The following is a 20,456-nucleotide window of genomic DNA, read 5'->3' as shown; positions in this document are numbered from 1 at the left end:
ACATTTTAATTTGATCAGGGCTCTGTAAATTAAGTAGTTGATTCTGAATGACCTTGATAGTTTTGAAAAAGATTGGCTGGCTGTTTATAAGATCCCTCAGTTTAGGTTTGGTTTAATTGTTTCTTCATAATTCAATCCAGGTTATGAATTTTTGGTAAGAATACCACTGAATTTGTGTCCCCAGGCCTAGTAGCGGGAGGTACAGAATACTAGTTTATTCCCAATACTTGTAACGCTAACTTTAATAACTTAGTCAAGATGATGCCTTCCAGTTTTCTGCACTGTCCAGTGTCACGGTCTTGTCCTTTGATACACATTTTCAAATTGCTTTGTGAAAAGGTTGTACAATTTTACATTTCCTACCAGCACTGTGTGAAAGTCCCCATCATCCTAAACCCTCACCAAGCTAGATCCTATCTCTTAAAAAAAACTTTGCAACTTTACAAGACGACTGTCTTTAATTGTTTCAAACTATTATACTTTTCTTTGAAAAGTACTACTAATGAAGGTGGACCTACCTCCTTCTCTATCCCAGCCCACCCCACAACCATATTACTTAAGTCATTTACATTTCTTCTTTTGAGATTAAGTAAAAAATTTCTTTGGTTCAACCTGCTTCTAGTCCACCTTAGTGATGAGATAATCCTAATAAATATTTGTGAGTTGAAAAGACACCACGGAGAAGTATACAAATTATAGGCCATCTCATGTGGTTTTAAATGTTTAACAAAATGGACAACAGAAACCTCCTTTAGGAGCTGGTGATTATCTTTAGTATACAACTGTGTATTGTAAATTCCTGAAGGGGTTGTGATAAACCGGCTCTGGATTTAGGCCACTGGGGAGAGAAGAGAACCCCTGTGGCTTGCTCACAACGGATGCGTGAAGGATAAACAGAATACAGGAGGGAAAAAAATGAATAGAAGATTCTAGGGTGCTCTGTTGGAGGGCAGTAGGGATGAGGTAACCATATAACAGAAAACCTCTGGTAGCTGAGTTATTCTGGTGACCCAGCTGGCATGACTTAGTCAAATCAAGTACATGCATAACCTGTGACCCAGCAATTCCTCTCCTGATTATATCCTTCAAAGGAAATTTCTCACAGTTCCTTAAGAGGAATATTAGAAGACGCTCATTAAAGTGTGTATTAAGGCATGTTGTTGTTCTTGTGTAAGGTGGAAAAGAATTCTAGACAATTCTGAATTGACTTAAATGTGTAATAAACAAGATGAAGAACTATGAACAATTAGCAACAACAGATCAGATATACACAGAGCAAGGTTAGGATACACAGATATACACAGAATAATTATATTAAAACCAGTGCCAAGTGAAAAAAAGAAATGAGAATAAGAAAACAAAATCATTTACATAGATGAATAATACATATATACAAAACAAATATGCCTTTCTCAAGAGCATCAATAAATTTTAAAAATCTATATAAATAATGGCTGAATATGGAAGAGAGAGAAAGGAATTGCTAAAAAGTGATAAAACTGAGTATACTGATAAATAAGAAAGTAACAGAGTCTCTGCATGGATGAATAATGTTAATGTGTCAAGAACTGAGGAAGGTGTTAACTCTGCATTCAAGAAAAAAGAAAGAAACAAGGGGAGGAAGTAAGGAAAAGAAAGGATAGAAGTTAAGAAAGAAAAAGCAAGAGAGCAGGGAAGTGATGGGCAATCAGTCTCTGTTCCCTTTGATCACAGGGCTTTGCATATGTTGTTGCACTTGCTAAAAATTCTGAGACAACGATGACCATCACCACCGCCACCACCACCACCCACACATACAACACAGTTAACTCCTCTTTCCTTTAGATCTCAGCTCAGCCATCAATTCTTTAATAAAAGCCTCGTATGACCTCTCGTGTGAGGCCATAGTACCTTATCATAATAGGTCTTAACACCATATTCTCTCTTTTTCGGCACTAATTACAACCAAACGTTTTAGAATTAGAAAACTTTACATCTATCTGGGTGGTTTGTTTGACTAATGTCTGCTCCCCACCAGTAGACCAAAGCCTTACAAGCGCAGCTGCTAAGTCGCTTCGGTCGTGTCCGACTCTGTGCGACCCCATAAACGGCAGCCCACCAGGCTCGCCCGTCCCTGGGATTCTCCAGGCAAGAACACTGGAGTGGGTTGCCATTTCCTCCTCCAATACATGAAAGTGAAAAGTGAAAGTGAAGTCGCTCAGTCGTGTCTGACTCTTAGCGACCCCATGGACCGCAGCCTACCAGGCCCCTCCGTCCATGGGATTTTCCAGGCAAGAGTACTGTGGTGGGGTGCCATTGCCTTCTCCGTACAAGCACAGGGATGGTATCATTTTCTCGTTCTCCTGCCCGGACACTGGCTGATAGTTAAGTGGCCAGTTAATATCTGTTACATGGGTGAATTAATAAAAGGATAAATTAATGAACTAACAATAAAGATTGGAAAAGAGAACCAAAGTGGAAGAGCTATGAAAAGAGCCTCACAGAAGGTCTTGAAATTATTTGCCAGAAAGGAGGAGGGACTGTTTCTTAAGTTCATCATGCCTTTTGCAGCCAGGTGCTGTATACCATCTCACTCACTGGTAGGCACTGTTATCCTCAAGCTTTTTTCCACATACCATTTGGGATGTGGCAATTGAGAAACACTGGAAGAGGGGAATATTCACCAAGAATGATGAAAAGAAGGGAAAGGAAAAAAGAATTGGAGAGAAAACAAGGGTTTAGCAGAATGCAAATAGATACTGACTAAGCTAAAAAGGAGATAGTTACCAACCCACTCCAATATTCTTGCCTGGGAAATCACATGGACAGAGGAGCCTGGTGGGTTACAGTTCAGGGGGGGTCACAAAACTTAGCGACTAAACAACAACCAAAACAGTACTTTTGACCTAAAGTGATTGATCTACTGAAAACAGTTCACCTTTGGGACGGTGAGTAAGAGTAGGCTGAACTAATATTATGCCATGCAATCCTGAGATTTAAAATAATCAAGATGCATGTCTCAAAAAAAAAAAAAAAAAGATGCATGTCTCATACTCAAGAATCTTTAGGGACCAATAAGGCTGATGGATAACAGACAACAGGAAGTACTGGGGCTGGTGGGGGAACTAGAGACTAAATACCGAGTGAATATATAGTCCACTCAAAGGTATTTAAAAAATCAATGAAAAGTATCACACACACACAATTTTAACCAAACAAAACTATTCCTCTGGCAGAATCTGGCCATGAGGCTCAAGTCTGTGCCCCAGTGACTGTTCTAAACCCCAAAGAGCAGACCATGTCAAAGAAATAAGTAACAGAAAACACCCAGAATAATCAAAATCTACAACAAGCAAGGGGGGGTACATAAACTTATACCTAGGATTCACCTCAATTCATCAGTTACATATAATCCAAAAAACAGTAAATATTTATTGTTTATAAATACAGAGTAATGACCCAGGTGTCTCAGGTTAAAAGATGGAATTAGTTATGACTCCTGTACTTTGGTATTAATTCTCAGTTCAGGACTTACAAGGTTTAATTAATGGGCAGTCACACACGTTACAAAATAATCTTTCTTATCTTCTCAGTAGAAAATCAGTCTCTCATGCTGTCCATGATTTAAATCTCACCTACACATCCATTCAACTTTAAACCTATCATAGTCATGTAACATCCCGTATTCTAAAATCATCTCATCTATATAAATTCTGATTTCTTTAGCGTTGGGTAATAGGAAAATAATCTGTGTTTGAAATCCAGTGCCTACTCAGGTCCCAGTAAAGATGCTCAGTAAATGTTCACTGAATCCAAAACTGATGTTTTTAAAATATGTCCACAAATTCTGATATTTTCTCTTCAAAAAAGTATACTCTAAGTCCCCTATCATTGGGAGTGGTCTGAAATAAGGTGATTCATTTTTAACAAACTGAATAGTGGAAGTGATGACTTCCATGACTAAGATCTTTAAGAGGCATTAGAGTTTTCCCCTTGCTCTCTCTTGGATAACTTGCTCTGGGGAAAGCCAGCGGCTGTATCATGAAGACAGCCCTATGGAGAAGTTCATGTAGTGAGAAACTGAAGCTTCCTGCTAACAGCCAGTAAATAAGGAATGATACGTCCTGCCAAGAGCCATATGAGTGAGCCATCTTAGAAGGTAATCCTTCTGGGGAGATTTAAGAGGGAGAGGACATATGTAAACTTATGGCTGATTTGCGTTGTTGTATGGCAGAAGCCAACATAATATTGTAAAGCCATTATCCTCTGATTAAAAATAAATTTTAAAAAAGAAAAAATAGGTTAATCCTTGAGCCTCAGTAAAGTCTTCGGATGACTGTAGCCTTGACCAACAGTTAAGACTGCAACTTCCAGAAGTAGAGTCATCCTGCTAAACTGCTCCTAAACTCCAGATGCACAGAGATTATGTGAAATAATAAATGTTTATTATTGCTTTAAGTTGATAGCTTTTAGAGTAATTTGTTAAGCAGAAATACATAACTCATGTGCCTACTGAAATTATCATGATGTTATGACATACATGCACCTGGTGTTTAAAACCTAGCTGTTTTGGTGCCTCTTTCACTTACCTTCTACTCCTCCTCCATTTTCCATCTTTGCCACCTCCATAAGCCACTCATTCCCATAATTTCTGGATATTAAAAAGTCCTTTTGCTCCTAACAAGCCCAAGAGAGGGATTCCTTAGGGGCAGACTTTATCTTTTTTGAGGTGTGACAGATGTTGGAGGAGACATTTTGGATCATCAAGATCTCTCATCAATCTATTCATAAATATCTACTTATTTCACTTATGCATCCATTTATTCACCTGAGAGGATTTTAATTATTAGCAACACAGACTTCCCTGGTGGTTCAGGGGCTAAGACTCCATGCTTTCAATGTAGGGGGTCTGAGTTTGATCCCCGGTCAGGGAACTAGATCCCAATATGTTGCAACTAAGAGTTCGAATGCCACAACTAATCAACTAAAGATCCCACATGCTGCAACGAAGATAGAAGCTGCCACCTGCTACAACTAAGACTGGGTATGTAGAATGTATGTGTGTGCTCAGCCGTGTCCAACTCTTCATGACACCATGAACTGTAGCCCACCAGGATCCTCTGTCCATGGAATTTTCTAGGCAAGAATACTAGAGTGGGTTGCCATTTCCCTCTCCAGGGGATCTTCCTGACCCAGGAATAGAATGCAGGTCTCTTGAGTCTCAGGCACTGGCAGGCGGATTCTTTACCAGTAGTGCCACCTGGGAAGCCCACAAGACTGGGTACAGTCAAATAAATAAATAAACAATTAAAAAAATAATAAATAGCAGTGTCAGCTTAGAAAATGAAGGGAAACAATCAGAAGCATAAATGCCACCTAAGCAGGTTTTAGGACTATATGCGGATAAGCCCATAAGTGGAAGTATTTCCAAACTTGTAACCAGAGGGGGGACTTGGCCTTTGATGAAAGATGAAGTAGAGAATATCAGAATAAGCCGGGGCACATTGTGATATACAAGGTACCTAAGATTTAGGTAGTTTCATGAAAATTAGTTTCATTTTATGGTCTCTTCCCTGTGCAGGGTACTTACCAGCAGCTTCAGAACAGAGGCAGAGACAATGTGTCCTTGTTTTACAGAACACTCTTTCACAGAGAGCTCCTAGCAGAGTCTGGTACAGAGAGAGAGGGAGCAACTATTGCTGCCAAAGGGATTATCAGAAACTGGACATGACTTTGTGTGTGGAATCTACTCCCCCTTTCCCAAAGATTCTGGAAAGCAACGAATAAACAAAGTGGCTCTGAACAGACAATGCAAGCAAAGAAAGAGGAAACGTTCAGGTCTTAGAAATTAAATTTATCAACAAAATCTCAAATAGAAAAGATTATCACAACCCTAAGAAAATCCCTCTTTGTTTCCTGATCTATAATACTGCAGATGAGGGGGAAAAAAAGCACTTAAGGTATTTGATCTCTTTCACTGAAAACCATTCCCACTGGTAGAACTGGCATCTTATTACATTTCCTGCCTGGTAAAACACAGACTTGACTACACCATAATATCTAATCCTCAGATTTATTAACTTTGAAATGGATACAATATCATAAGATTACTGAGGAAAAATAATTATATTTAGGGAAATCAAAATGCTTATGCTTAGGAAATAAAAATGCTTAATAAAAGTGCTTATTAAGTGATTTGGCTTAGGTTAGGGGTCCCTAAATTTGACACTGAGTCAAGGTGTTATGAGTTGAAGTATGTGCCTTACAAAAGATGTTATAATTCTTATCCCCAGAATGTAGAAATGTGACTTTATTTGGGAATAGGATCTTTACAGATGTTACCAAGTTGTGATAATGTCATGAAACTGAAGTTCTTATATAAGAAACTAGTGTTTCTTATATGAGGGGAAGATGGCCAAGTGAAGACACAGAGATGGGGGAGAATGCTATGCAACGATGGAGGCAGAGATAGGAGAGATGCATTTATAAACCATAGAACACCATGAATTGCCAGCCATCACCAGAAGCTAGGAGAGAAGAATGAAACAGACTTCTCCTCAGAGCCCTGAGGAGGAACCAACTGAACTAACATCTTTACTGTATTTCCAACTTATGGCCTCCAGAAATGTGAGGGAATAAATGTTTTTGTTTTAAGCCACACAGTTTATGGTATTTTGTTACTGCAACTCCAGGAAACTAATATAGAAGGATTTGAGAGTATGTGGTTTATCTTGATGGAGTGACCTGGAACCTCTGATGGAAGAATAAGCCAGCGAGACTGAGAAGAGAAAGTCAGTAATAGAGTAGGCTGACGGGTGGGTAATCCCCCAGGTAGGGCTCAACTCTTCTGCAGGCTCTTGGAGACCATGGAAGATGCCTCAGAGTTGTTCTGCTTTTGAGAAGTGTACTTATGGGTAAAAATATTGGTATATTAGTGTTCTGTGGCCACTGTGACAATTACCACAAATTTGGTAGCTGAAAACAATGAAAAGTTATTCTCTCACAGGTCTAGAGGCCAGAAGTTCGAAATCAGTATCCTTGAAATCATGCAGTCAGCAGGGCCATCCTCCCTCCAGAGGATCCACAGGAGAGTCTGCTCCTTGCCTCTTCCTGCTTCTGGTAGCTGCTGGCCCTCCTTGACTTGTGGTTACATCACTGCACTCTCCGCTTCTGTGGCCACAAGGTCTCCACTTCTGTCTGCGTGAAATTTCCCTCTGCCTGGCTCCCCTAAGAACACATGTGATTGCATTTAGGGGCTACCTGGACAGTCCAGAATCATCTCTCTATCTCAAGATCTTTAATCATACCTTTGGCTCTAAAACATAAAATTCACCAGTTTCAGGGCCTGATATCTTCAGAGGACATTTTTTAGCCTACCACACTTGGCATATGTATTTACCCTTCAGCTTTCAATTGTCATTGGTTGAAGACTGCTCTCAGGATCCTTGGTGCTTCTTGACTGCCCTGTAGGGGTTGAGAAAAACTTCTCAAGTTAAAAGTTGCATGTATTGAATGGAAAGTGCTGAGAGGATGTCAATGGGATGACAGCATCTGCTACACTATTATTTTTTGTTATTTAGATTTTTGGGTTAATAATTTCAAATTGAATAATTAGTCATTAGTTATAATTATTATTATTAGCTATTTTAGCCTCATTTCCTAATGACCCACAACATAAATTATTTGCTATGTGTGACCTAGCTTAGAAAAAAAGTTTTTAAGAAGAGTACACAATAGTTTTAATGATAAAAATAATCTTCAGCACAGTTAAGTTTTATATACCACATATGTGCACAGGTGCATCCCGCCCATATAGAATCTATTAAGTGGAGTCATAAAGAAACATCTCTCGAGAGGCAGACATTTTACTTTACCTGCTGTACACAGTGAGTCCAATCATTATCTTTTCATATAGGTGTCACACACATAAGGTTTAGGAAGTTCTTTGCATTAGGTAGATGGATGAGATCACACCAGAAGGGCAAGTAGAACAAAAAGAGAAGTAGAAAGGTGGGTCAGGAGTGGGACCCTGAGAGTAACCTACATTGAAGAGGCAGGAGGATGAAGGAAAGAATGTAGGAGGAGAAGCTGGTAAAAAGGCTGTTCATGGAGCCAAGGGAGTCAAATTCTAATGTGAGAAAGGAAAATTGCAGTAGAGAGATCTAGTGAGGTTAAAAAAAAAAAAGAAATAATGTAATTCAATGCACGCTTAAAAAAATTCACATTACTTGGAGATTCCTGGTGATCTTATTGAGAGCAGTTACAGTAGACTATTATGGGCAGGGTCTCAAAAGGGTTCACAGGAACCTCTGGGAACAGTCCCTGTGAAGTTAGTATGGGGTAGCCCAGTGACCCTCTTAGTCCAGGTATTCAGGAAAGCTATGGAAGATCCAAGAGAATCTAGCCCAAACTGAACTTAGTGTGGACTGAGTGAATGGGAAATGACACAAAGCTGGTGATGACATAACTGAGAAACCAGATTACATTAGTAGGAATCATGTAAACTTCCATTTGTTAATTTTGTGTTTAAATGACAGATTGCTCAAAATCAAGATGGGAAAGATTAGCTTGGCAAGTGCTTAAAAATGATCCAAAGATTTTTAGTTGATTATAAACTAAAAATGGGCCAAAAGTATGACTTAATTCTTAAAAAAGCTAGCACAGGCTTGGGCTGTGATAATAGAGAAGATGAAGTGGAGATACCAAGAGTAATATAGCTTTTTTCTTTCTTTCCTTTTTTTTTTTTTTTTTTTTGAAGTAAAGACAACCAGAGAATGAGGAAAATAAAACAGCAATTAAAAGGAGAAGTCATTAGAAGGAAAATGAAGGATGGAAGAGATTTGCACACATTAATCGGCCACGGGGAAAGATGCACTAGGGAGGGAAATAGAGAGCAGGGATAGTAAGTGATACATGGAGTGTGATGAAGCTAGGAGAAGTTCATTTCGAATGGAAATGGATATGCCTTATCCTCGGAGAGACTGAACAAGAGGTTGAAAGGATGGGAGTGACCACAGATAAATCATTATGTTTGAGAAGGAATTCAGACACTTGGGAAGAGCACAGGCTAATGTTTTCAATTTGTCTGATGAAGTAATACTCCAGTGGGACAGGTTCTGCTGTCTCTGAGAATGTGTGTAAAGGACAGCAGTGGGGAAATTGAGGAAGTTGGAAGAGAGGGAAAGAAGAGTTCTGGATAGAATGGGATTCTTGGTCTCTAAAGTGGGATCCAGAAACTGAAAGGTTTCTTCTCAGTCTCTAGAAGACCAGCACCTACAAGGGAGCTCAGACTCTTTGGAGCATCTACTGGCCTTTCCCCTCTAGCTCAGGACTGCTAGGCCAGACAGCCCAGATGTTCTCAGAATTGCAGATTTTAAAAACAAAAACAAACAAACAAGAAAAAAAACACGAAAGTAGAATTCTTAAATTTATTCATGAAGAAAAAGTCTTTAAAGTCAATCATTTTGAAAAAGTTATTCTTGCAATGCATAAATCTTCCTGTTAAAACTAATGACTTCGGAAGAATTACTAACGAGACAGTAGAATTTACAGAAAAGTTATAGTTATAAAAAACTGAAAGGCAGATGAATCTCACTGATATAACTGTTTATGAAGTGGTTAAATTAAGGCAAAAAGGGTTTCAAAATAAAACATTAAGAGTCATAGACTTTTGAGTGCCAGAACTCATGAGAAATCATTAGCCAACCACAACTCGCCCAGAGAACCTGTCAAGGGGCAGGTATTTCACAAATGGAATAAGCTCTTCTCTGTCCCACAAAAATCAGTATTCACAATAGAAAGATAAGACGAGCTATATTCTATAACAAGCTAAACATGAGAGGTACAAAATACAGGAAGATGACTGAAAAACTCAGATCCTATCGTTCTGAGAAGAGAAGCCCGATTTCCTGAAGAATTGCAAGGAAATTGGGCAGGAGTCAGATTCAGAGACCCTGTAGAGTGACCACTGATTACCCACCTTTGGTGATTCACGGTGCGTGCGCGGCCATGCGCGTGCACGCCTGGGCGCCGTCTGCCCAAGGCCGCGAGAGGGCGCACGACAGCCCCTGTCTACGGAAGTCCCGCCCCCATTTCCGGCGGCGGAGGATGGGGAGGGGCTAGTGGCAGTTTCCGGCTGGTTCAGTGTTGCTGATTTCCCACGTGTGTTGCTGGTTCGGGATTCCTGGATTACCGCTGTCCCGGTGAATTTGTCCAGCCGGGGTACCCTGCACACTGAAGGATGAAGGCCGTGAGTGTCCTCAGAAACCCGGTCCCCGCGGCTTAGGACCCTTTTGGGTCACAGAGTCGCTGCGTTGTATGTGGGACGGCGGCGGTGGCCTAGATTAGGGGCTCCCTCCTGGCTCTCCGCGCTGTCAACTTCCTCTCTCTTAGACCTGGCTCCTTCTTTTTCACCCACTGTGCACTCTTGGCTTCAGCGGGCCGCAATGACACTAGCACGAAGTCTTGAGTTCGAGTTCATAAGATGTCAGACTTGAAGAGTTCTTCAAGACCCTCTTTTGAACTCGTTATTTTACAGATGAGAAACGGTCCTGCTTCCAATAAGTTTATGAGTCTTCGGACCTTCTTTTTTTTTTTCCTCCTGAAGATAAGGATATAGAAAAGCAAATTGTAATCCACATCCGAGTTCAGCTTTGTTTTCCTCACTTTGCCTTGATCTCTTTAAGCTGTAGCTTCATCAGTAATATGAGGATAACAGCAATCACTACTTCTCGGCTGTTGGCGGTAATATGTTAGAGCACTTTGTAAACAGTTAAGCGATATGTAAATGTCACTTGTTATTGCTAAAAACAGCCAATATTTTAATCTTAGTATCCCAAACCACGAGTGTTAAACTAGCCTCGAATAACCATTTACCAGTAACTCAGTGGTTTTTCACATTTTTTTTTAGTCTTCGACCCTTTTGAGCAGCTGTGGATTCTGGTCACGGGAAGAACCTCCCGTTGAATAACTCCTGATCTAGTGCTGTTCTCTAGGGTTAATGCCATAGTGTGGTTTTAGGTCTTATATGCAAGACCCGTGACTGTGAGACATTAAAATTGTGGAATTGGTCTAATGAAATTTTATAATCAGTTCTTTTTAACCTGATTTTTAAAATAACATATTCATGTGTATTATCAAGTGTGAAACAGATCACCAGTCCAGGTCGGATGCATTAGACAAGTGCTCAGGGCTAGTGCACTGGGATGACCCAGAGGGATGGGATGGAGAGGGAGGTGGGAGGGGGGTTCAGGATGGGGAACACATGTAAATCCATGGCTGATTCATGTCAATGTATGACAGAAACCACTACAATATTGTAAAGTAATTAGCCTCTAACTAATAAAAAATAAAGGAAAAAAAATAATTTATTTTTCTGGTTATTCAGTGCCCCTTCTGTTGTTGTTTTCTAGAGAAGAAATAAAAAACAGGTTCCAAGCTTTCGGAAGTTGTTGAAAACTAGTAAAATCAAACTTGAAAACAAGCTAAAAAACAAACAGTTTAAACAACAAAGCACTCTCAAGAAGTACCGTAAAGAGCAGAGGAAACTAAGGCAAGCTGTAAAAGATGCCGTGTCTAAGAAACCCGTTCCATTGGAGGACCCAAAGGAAAAACGACCAGGTAACTGTGAAAACATTCCTGTGTTCCAGTTTCTATTAATTTGTTCTAAAATATTCTTCATGCAATAACTTTGCTTTTTAGCCATCACTCCTAGAGAAGGATCGTAGTCCTATGTATTTCAGTCACTATGAGAAAACATTTTAATGCAGTATTCACGGTGAAAGAGACCCAGCCTCTGCTTTTAGTTTGTTTAGAAAGCAGATCTGAAGATTTTCAGTGCATACTTGGGAAAACAAACTCAGAATAACCATATAAATAACTTTTGGGCATTCCAGTGCTGCCACTTTCCCATTTCACTGGCAGTTAGCTAAGAAAAAAGTTGCTTTTCTCTGCTGCATTCTTTACAGTGTTCCCAAGTATCACTTAGTTTTCTAAACTCTGGCTTTCTTTTCACTTGGAATGAAATTGAGCTGTAATCATCAAGGTTATTCTTTTGTCAGCCTGTTCAAAAACTCCCAAGTACTCAAAACAGTTAAGGAATATGATCATTCTGACTCAGACCTGTTTTGCTACAGCAGAAGTGGTACTTTCAGGGTATTAATATTTGACTATATCTGACTTTTCTTTCTTCCTGTGCACATCTCATTCTCTTACCGTGACCTATTTAATTTGCTCCATTGGCAACCGTGCTATTGTGATGTATAAAAGGGCATGGGACTGGAAGTCAGGATACCTGAGCTTTTCTCTTGATTTTGTTTCTTATTAGTGATGTGGCCTTAGTCTGTCACTTAATCTCCAGGTACTTCATTTATTAAAAAAAAAAAAGGCCTTGCTTGAGTTAGATATTTTTAATATCTATCTAAATTTCAGAAGAATTTAAAAAGCATGATATGTTAGGTATTATATTTTAAAAATAAAAACAAAAAATGTCTTTCTTCTTACATGTTGAGCATATAAATTAAGTCTCTTAGGGAGTTGGGTATAGGTAATGTTCAAGTGGAAGACCTGGGTTAGAGTTCTGCAAATTATTACTATATAGATGGTAATCAAAGCCTTTGACTTGAGTAAAATCACCGGGGAGACTGTGTAACATGAAAATAAGAGAACCCAGAAAATAATTTTAAGAAATGCCAGCATTTAAGAAGTGAATAGAGAAACCTGTAATGTGGTTTGAGGTGAAGCCAGAGAATTAGGAAGAAAAGTTAAATTGTATATGTCTTAGAAATTGAGAGAAACATGTTTCAAGAAAGAAAGAAACTTTTTTTATGTTCTAACATGAAATAGTCTATAAGATGAATTTTAATTTTAAAAAGTAAGATGAAAAGTAGTATATATTGGAGCTTCGACCCACTTGAAATTATAGATTATCACCACCTGTAAGATGGGCTTACACCAGTTGAGTAAAAAGGAGAAAAATATGTATGTACCCATAAACTCAAATGTGAACTATCACAGTAAGAATTAAAAGAAAAAAGCAATAGACTTTCCTTTGAACCAGAGATCTCACTACTAGGAATGTATCCTATGATTATTTGAAAATATTTTCCAAGAGTATATATGCCCAAGCATGTTCATTGCAACACTGTTCACTTCAGTTCAGTCGCTCAGTTGTGTCCAACTCTTTGCAACCCCATGAACCGCAGCATGCCAGGCCTCTCTGTTCATCACCAACTCCCGGAGTTTACCCAAACTCATGTCCATTGTGTTGGGGATGCCATCTAACCATCTCATCCTCTGTCATCCCCTTCTCCTCCTGCCTTCAATCTTTCCCAACATCAGGGTCTTTTCAGATGAGTCAGCTCTTCACATCAGGTGGCGAAAATATTGGAGTTTCAGCTTCAACATCAGTCCTTCCAATGAATACCCAGGACTGATTTCCTTTAGGATGGACTGGTTGGATCTCCTTGCAGTCCAAGGGACTCTCAAGAGTCTTCTCCAACACCACAGTTCAAAAGCATCAATTCTTTGGCACTCAGCTTTCTTTATAGTCCGACTCTCATATCCATACATGACTACTGGAAAAACCATAGCCTTGACTAGATGGGCCTTTGTTGACAAAGTAATGTCTCTGCTTTTTAATATGCTATCTAGGTTGGTCATAACTTTCCTTCCAAGGAGTAAGCGTCTTTTAGTTTCATTGCTGCAATCACCATCTGCAGTGATTTTGGAGCCCCCAAAAAAAGTCAGCCACTGTTTCCACTGTTTCCCCATGTATTTGCCATGAAGTGATGGGACCGGATGCCATGATCTTAGTTCTGAATGTTGAGCTTTAAGCCAACTTTTTCACTCTCCCCTTTCACTTTCACCAAGAGGCTCTTTAGTTCTTCACTTTCTGTCATAAGGGTGGTGTCATCTGTATATCTGAGGTTATTGATATTTCTCCCAGCAATCTTGATTACAGCTTGTGCTTCCTCCAACCCAGCGTTTCTCATGATGTATTCTGCATATAAGTCAAATAAGCAGGGTGATAATATACAGCCTTGACGTACTCCTTTTTCTACTTCGAACCAGTCTGTTGTTCCATGTCCAGTTCTAACTCTTGCTTCCTGCCCTGCATACAGTGTTAATTTTTGGCAATTATTATGGCATATATGGCGATTATTATGGTTAATTATGGCAAAAATATGGCAACTATAAGGGGCTTTCTTTATAGGTCACCCAAGTACAGCAAAGAATTGTCCTGCCCAGCATGTCAGTAGTGCTCACATTTAGAAACATTGGGGTAAGGTAGTTGAAAAACATAAGCTTTTCCTATTGTAGACACAAAAACAGAGGGTTCTATGTCTCTAATGCTAATTCCTGATTTTTTTTTTGTTGTTTGTTGGAACAGGTAAAAGGATTGAGAGGGAAGAGGGAGAAGAGGAGGAAGCCCTTCCTTTAGATATGATGGATGAAGATGACTTACAGTTAATGAAAGATTTAGGACAAAGAGCATCTTTTCTAACGAGAGACATTTCTTCCAGGTAATATTTCTTTTAGATTATAATCATTCACATCCTTTCAATGTTAAAAACCTGGTTCTGAGTTTTACTCAGGTGGTTAGTGCAAGATGCTGCTCATTTCTGAACACTGAAGTTTGTAAACTGTAAACCCTATTCTGTAAACCTTATTCTATTTATTTTGTAAATAAAACTAGTTCATTAAAAAAAAAAAGCTGATTTTATTTAGTATATATCTTTATTTCTTTTGAGTCTGAATAGTGAAGCAGAGTGAAGTATGCTCTCCTCCATTTGAGGCAAAACAGTCCCGGGTTCCTTACGGCCATGTTACCCGTGTCTCAGTCGCTGTTATCCTGTCATGCTTAGTTGTTCAGTTGTGTCTGACTCTTTGTGACCCCATAGACCACAGCCTGCCAAGCTCCTCTGTCCATAGAATTTTCCAGGCAAGATTACTGGAATAGGTTGCCATTTCCTATTCCATGTTACCATATCAGGTAGGTATTATTCTGTTTCACAGAAAGGAAACTGTTTTCCCATAGTCACAAATAATGGATCTGAAATTTAAACTTAGGTGAAGTCCAAAGTCCATGCTATGTTCTGAAGGTTTTGGGGAAAGTGAAACCTTTGGCACGATGTCCACGTTGGTTGTGTGGAATATTCTTCAAAAAAAAATCTCTAACTTCACCTCTGTTTTGCCGCTAAAGGGAAAACTAAATGTAAACCGTAGTTTTATGGCTTTATATGGTAGGCCATACGATTCATTTACTATACAAATGCCTCTTATGTTCCTGATCTAAGTGCTAATATCTTTATGCCAATTGAATTTGGTTAGTGATTTATTTTTATGTACTTTTAAAATAATAAGTCTCTGAGTTCTTTTTTAAATATATTAAAATTTTTTCTTGCAGTGAGCCTGTTCACGTCAAGAAACGGAAGCATGAGAGTGTTATAGATAAATATGAAAAAATACCAAGAACTCTGCAAACTGCGCCAGAGAAGGAACTGATTCACTTACTTCCTATCAAAGATAAAAGTGGTATAATCCCACAGACCAGAGAGAAACCAGGTGAATCTGCTCAGCCTGTGTATTAGGTTAAAATTTGGGTCCCTTACTAATATCACGTTCAAAATTTTCTCATTCAAAATTTGTTTTATTTTGACTTTTACTCATATCTACAAAACAGGGTAGCTACAGTTAGTCATAGAGCAAAGTTGACAGTTCTGGCCGGAAATACAAATGATTATCTCATAGTTCAATTATGCCCATTCTACTATGAGTACAGCTGAAGCTGCAAGGTTAAGGTGATTCTTTTCAGAGTATTTCATTTTTTTGTTTCTAAAATTAGAAACATACTAGTCATCCTTTTTTAGCCTTTTTTTCCCCATACATCTATTTTTGTGAAATAAAACACAAAAGTCTGGGAATCAAAGATGTGAAATTATGTGGTTTATAAAAAAAAAAAAATCCGCCCGTAAAACTACCATCTGGGCAAGAAAGAAATACTGCCAGCACTCAGAAATATCCCTTCTGCTCCCCTTAATCACTAATTGCTCTCTCCGAACAAAAGTAACTCTTTTCCTGAGTTTTATGGTAATCACTTCCCTGGTTTTCCTTGTGGTTTTACAACTTACATATATTATCACATTTTTAATATGCATATTTTCTGTATAGTTATTGACAGTAACCAAGATGAAGAGGATCAAGAGGAGATGGAACCTGAGGAAGGTAATGGGATGTATCTTTCTAGTTACTAAATTGTTAATTGAGAATTATATATTTTTTTTTTACTTAATAGTGAATTAGTTTTAGATGTAATCTGGAATGTGCATTTTGGAGTACTGGTCATTTCAAGGTCATTTTGAACATTTTCCCACACTTTGAAAATCTCACCTTGTGTAATTTGATTGTTTGTTGCTTTTCCTATGGAAGATTTTATGCAGTTATGTTTGTGATGTCTAGGCATTTGTGGAGAGTCTGATAAATCATTACTATTTTGAATTCTTTTTAATCATAATGTAAGGACCTGCCTACAAATAACTATTAACTTTTGAGCCTAAAGGATAAAAATGACTCTGGTACAAAATTACTGTGGCTCTTTCTTAGAGCAGTTGTACTTTATGTATGTCTGTTTAACGTAACTAAATGTGGGTTCTAATAGTTGGACCCATTCCAATCACAGTTAAACTGAAAAAACATACTTTATTGTTTGAAGCTATATTGGTTTGGAATTTGTGATAAAACAAGCTAGTTAAATTTTACTTTGTCTTAGCAAACCTTATTAGTGTAAATGAGATTACAGGGCAACTATTTTAACTGTTTTTGGTCATTCTTCATAGGCTTATACCAGATACGCTTGTGTGTTTGTTAAATCTAGTTCCATGTAAATTTCTTAAGGTAGATGTATTTTGCATAGAGCTGAAAACAGAGGAGCATGTTTTGTACTTTTTAAAAACTAAATCAGATTGTTTTTTCTCTTAATTTGTATAAATTATTGTGGATTTATTAGCATAGTGGGCTCCCCTTATAGCTCAGTGGCATGGAACCTCTACCCATGCAAGAAACCCAAGTTTGATCCCTGGGTCAGAAAAATCCTCTGGAGAAGGGAATGGCTACCCACTCCAGTATTCTTGCCTGGGAAATCCCACAGACAGAGGAGCCTGGTGGACTACAGTCCATGGGATCACAAAGAGTCGGATGGACTTCACTTAGTGACTAAACAACAGCAACAGTTAGCATAGTACTTAAGAACTCTTAATCGGACTACCTGGATTTAATCCCATTTCTGCCAGATATCTGAGCTTAGGCAAGTTACTTTCTCTTTGCCTCAGTTTATCTACAAAATGAGGCTAATGACAGTAGTATTTGGCTCAAGTGATTAGTGAAAGATTTATATGTATTAATAGTAATCTTGGCCCATAGCAAGTACTTGGTAAAAGTTAGCTATCATTATGGTTGTTTGTTACTACAAGAAAATTATTTTAATCATTAAGATTCTTGGATACTTGTAAATAAAGAAATGTTTACGAGGTGAAACCTAATCTGTTTTAGAGATAATTGAGAAGCCCATTAAGGAGCTGACATTAGAAGAACATTTAATTGAGAGGAAGAAGAAACTGCAGGAGAGGAAAATGCATATTGCAGCCTTGGCATCTGCCATATTATCAGATCCAGAAAGTAATGTAAGTATAATTAATTTCCTTAGGATCTTCATATTATGTGGTGTGATAGTCTGATCTTTTAAGATTCTCTTCCTAGCTGTAAGCACACACGGAGAGGAAGGGCATTAACACGATGGTAGTACCTGAGTTAAAAAAAGAGTACATAGAAGCTTAGCCTAATCCAAATCTGAACTTTGTTTCTTCTGTGATCTTAGAAAAGTTGCTTGAAAGTTCTGAGTCTTATTTTCTTCATCTCTAAATGAAGATATTGGACTATACTTGATTGATGTATGTAACAATGTGTTTTAGAAAGTGTTTTTAGGGAAATAGGTAGGACACACCTGGTTTAAGAAAACTCAATGCCATTTGTGGCAATATGGATGGATCTAGAGATTAGCAGACTGAGTAAATAAAGTCAGACAGAAAAAGACAAATATCATACGATATCACTTATGTGTAGAATCTCAATAAATGATACAAATGACCTTATTTTAAAAGCAGAAAGAGACTCACAGTCATAGAAAACAAATTTACAGTTACCAAAGGGGAAAGGGGTGGGGGAGGATAAATTAGGAATTTGGGATTCAGATATAGATCAGTAGCAAAGAACTACTGTATAGCAGAGGGAACTATATTCATTATTTTGTAATAACCTGTAATGGAAAAGAATCTGAAAAAGAATACATATGTATCTGTATGTGTATAACTGAATCACTCTGCTGTACACATGAATCATTGTAAATCAACTATTATATTTCAATTTTTTAAAAGGTAGCATCATAAAAAAAAAAAGGTAGCATCATTTAAAAAAGAAAACTCAAAAAAAGAATTTCTAAAAATACATAGATTAATAAATAAGTATATTTTTTCTAACTGCTTTTTTAACAAAAATTTGATGCACTTAGAACTTAAGTGATTTATGTGTTGTTAATGTGAGCAGTGTCTGGAATTGTATGTGGCTGGACTAGACTGTGAGCCATGGTGAGAATTTCACTTATCATGCCAGATGTGTGGTGGTTTTCTTTTGTTCATAATTATCTTGCCATTTCTCTAGCCTTATATGTTGTTTCTTTAACAGATTAAAAAATTGAAAGAATTACGTTCTATGCTGATGGAGCAGGATCCTGATGTGGCTGTTACTGTTCGAAAGCTGGTGATAGTTTCTTTGATGGAGTTATTTAAAGACATTACTCCTTCATATAAAATACGACCCCTAACAGAGGCAGAAAAATCCACCAAGGTAATGCTGGATATAACTACTACACAAAATAAGCTGAAAACTTTGCTTCGCTAGAGACAGGAGAAGGGCTTCCCTGATAGCTCAGTAGTAAAGAATCTGCCCACAGTGCAGGAGATGTGGGTTCAATTCCTGGGTCAAGAAGGTCCCCTGAAGGAGGAAATGGCAACTCCCTCCAGTATTCTTGCTGGAAAACCCCATGAACAGAGAACCCTGGCGGGCTGCAGTCCATAGGATCACAAAAAGTCAGACACGACTGTAGCAACTGAGCATGCAGAGGTGGGAGAAATAATGGGGGTACTCATATTTTGCGCTAATTTAAAAATGGATTTTAATATTTTGATTTAAGAAAATGATCTTTTTGGTCTTTTTAGATCCGCAAAGAAACCCAGAAATTAAGAGAATTTGAAGAAGGCCTGGTTAGCCAATACAGATTTTATCTGGAAAATCTGGAGCAAATGATCAAAGGTATATTAAAGTATCCTAAGAGTGTGTAGTGCACTGAGCTCTCAGGAAGGTGAATTCTGTATTCTGTCCTGTGTGTTGAGTCAGTTTAGTGTATGATCAGGAACAGAGTCTACAGTCAGACTTCTGAGTTCAGGTTCTGGTTCACCTCTGAAGACCCGTGATGGGCAAAGGACAACCTCTCTGTGCTGCAGTTTTTCTGTCTATAAAATGGGAATAAGAATAGTTAAAGTACTATTCTTTAATAGTATTTTGATGCTTTTCTTTAATAGGAACAACCCAATCTCAAGATTGTTGTGAGGAGTGAATTAATTTATAGGTATAAAGTAGGATTATAGTGCCTGTACTAGATACTGTGCCTCATCAGCTATCAATATTAGTATTAGCATTGCTGTAGTCCTGTACCTAGTAAATAGTTCTATGTTTCTTTGAATTTATGAATGGTTGGAATTTATTCTACTGTTTTTTATTTGGAAGGAGTAGGAAGAGAAAGATATCTTTCTCGGGGAAGAAAGATAATGTGAGTGGATGTAATGAGTGCCTTGAAAATGGACTTAACATTTTCAGGATGATAAACTTTTTTGTCAGACGCTGTTTGCTTTCTCTTCGTTCAGAGGAAAAAGGGCACAGGGATCATTCTGACATGAATGGGGAAGAGATTTCTTGCCAAGGCAAGGAGCTTTCACCTGACTCAGTTGGGTTCCTTTACTCAGTGCTGGGTATAAGGATCCAGCTGCCATCTGGATGGCACCCAGATGCCCTCTCAGCGGCAACAGAGCTGAATCTTTTGGTCCAGTAAGGATATGGAGTGGGGTGGGTGGCATGGATATTGCTTCTGTGCTCTGTCATCCCAGCTGGAACCTGCGTACTAGCATTTATTTATCTATCATAATGTCTTCAAGATTCTTCCCTGTTATAGCGTGTGTCAGTATCTTCCTCCCTTTTTAAGGCTGAATGATATCCCATTGTATTTACACACTGCATTTTGTTTATCCATTCATCCATCCATTATGAAGTCTTGTCAGTTTTAAGTAAATAGAATATATTGTTCTTAATTATGGTGAATGCAGTCTGTTTGAGGAAAAATCACATTTATGAGAAGCAAGTTCAAAACAAAG

The 20,456-nt window shown here is 38.3% G+C and overlaps 1 protein-coding gene across 4 annotated transcripts in view; it reads left to right on the top strand.

Moving 5' to 3' along the window:
* Positions 1-10,080: 10,080 nt before the first annotated feature.
* Positions 10,081-20,456, top strand: part of NOC3L (NOC3 like DNA replication regulator) — a 45,880-nt gene continuing 35,504 nt past the window's right edge. For all 4 annotated transcript variants that reach the window (XR_010661547.1, XM_065922947.1, XM_065922946.1 and 1 more), the window contains exons 1-8: positions 10,081-10,228; positions 11,391-11,598; positions 14,369-14,501; positions 15,386-15,543; positions 16,150-16,203; positions 17,527-17,657; positions 18,715-18,876; positions 19,248-19,341. Coding sequence is in view for 3 of the 4 variants with exons in the window: in XM_065922947.1 (XP_065779019.1) it covers positions 10,220-10,228; positions 11,391-11,598; positions 14,369-14,501; positions 15,386-15,543; positions 16,150-16,203; positions 17,527-17,657; positions 18,715-18,876; positions 19,248-19,341 (949 nt within the window). In the remaining variant the exon portion in view is untranslated. The remainder of the gene's footprint in view (positions 10,229-11,390; positions 11,599-14,368; positions 14,502-15,385; positions 15,544-16,149; positions 16,204-17,526; positions 17,658-18,714; positions 18,877-19,247; positions 19,342-20,456) is intronic.

This window comes from Muntiacus reevesi, chromosome 2 (assembly GCF_963930625.1).
Source record: "Muntiacus reevesi chromosome 2, mMunRee1.1, whole genome shotgun sequence".
Lineage (NCBI taxonomy): Eukaryota > Metazoa > Chordata > Mammalia > Artiodactyla > Cervidae > Muntiacus > Muntiacus reevesi.
Note: the sequence above shows the minus strand (reverse complement) of the source record. Positions and strands in the feature narration are given on the sequence as shown.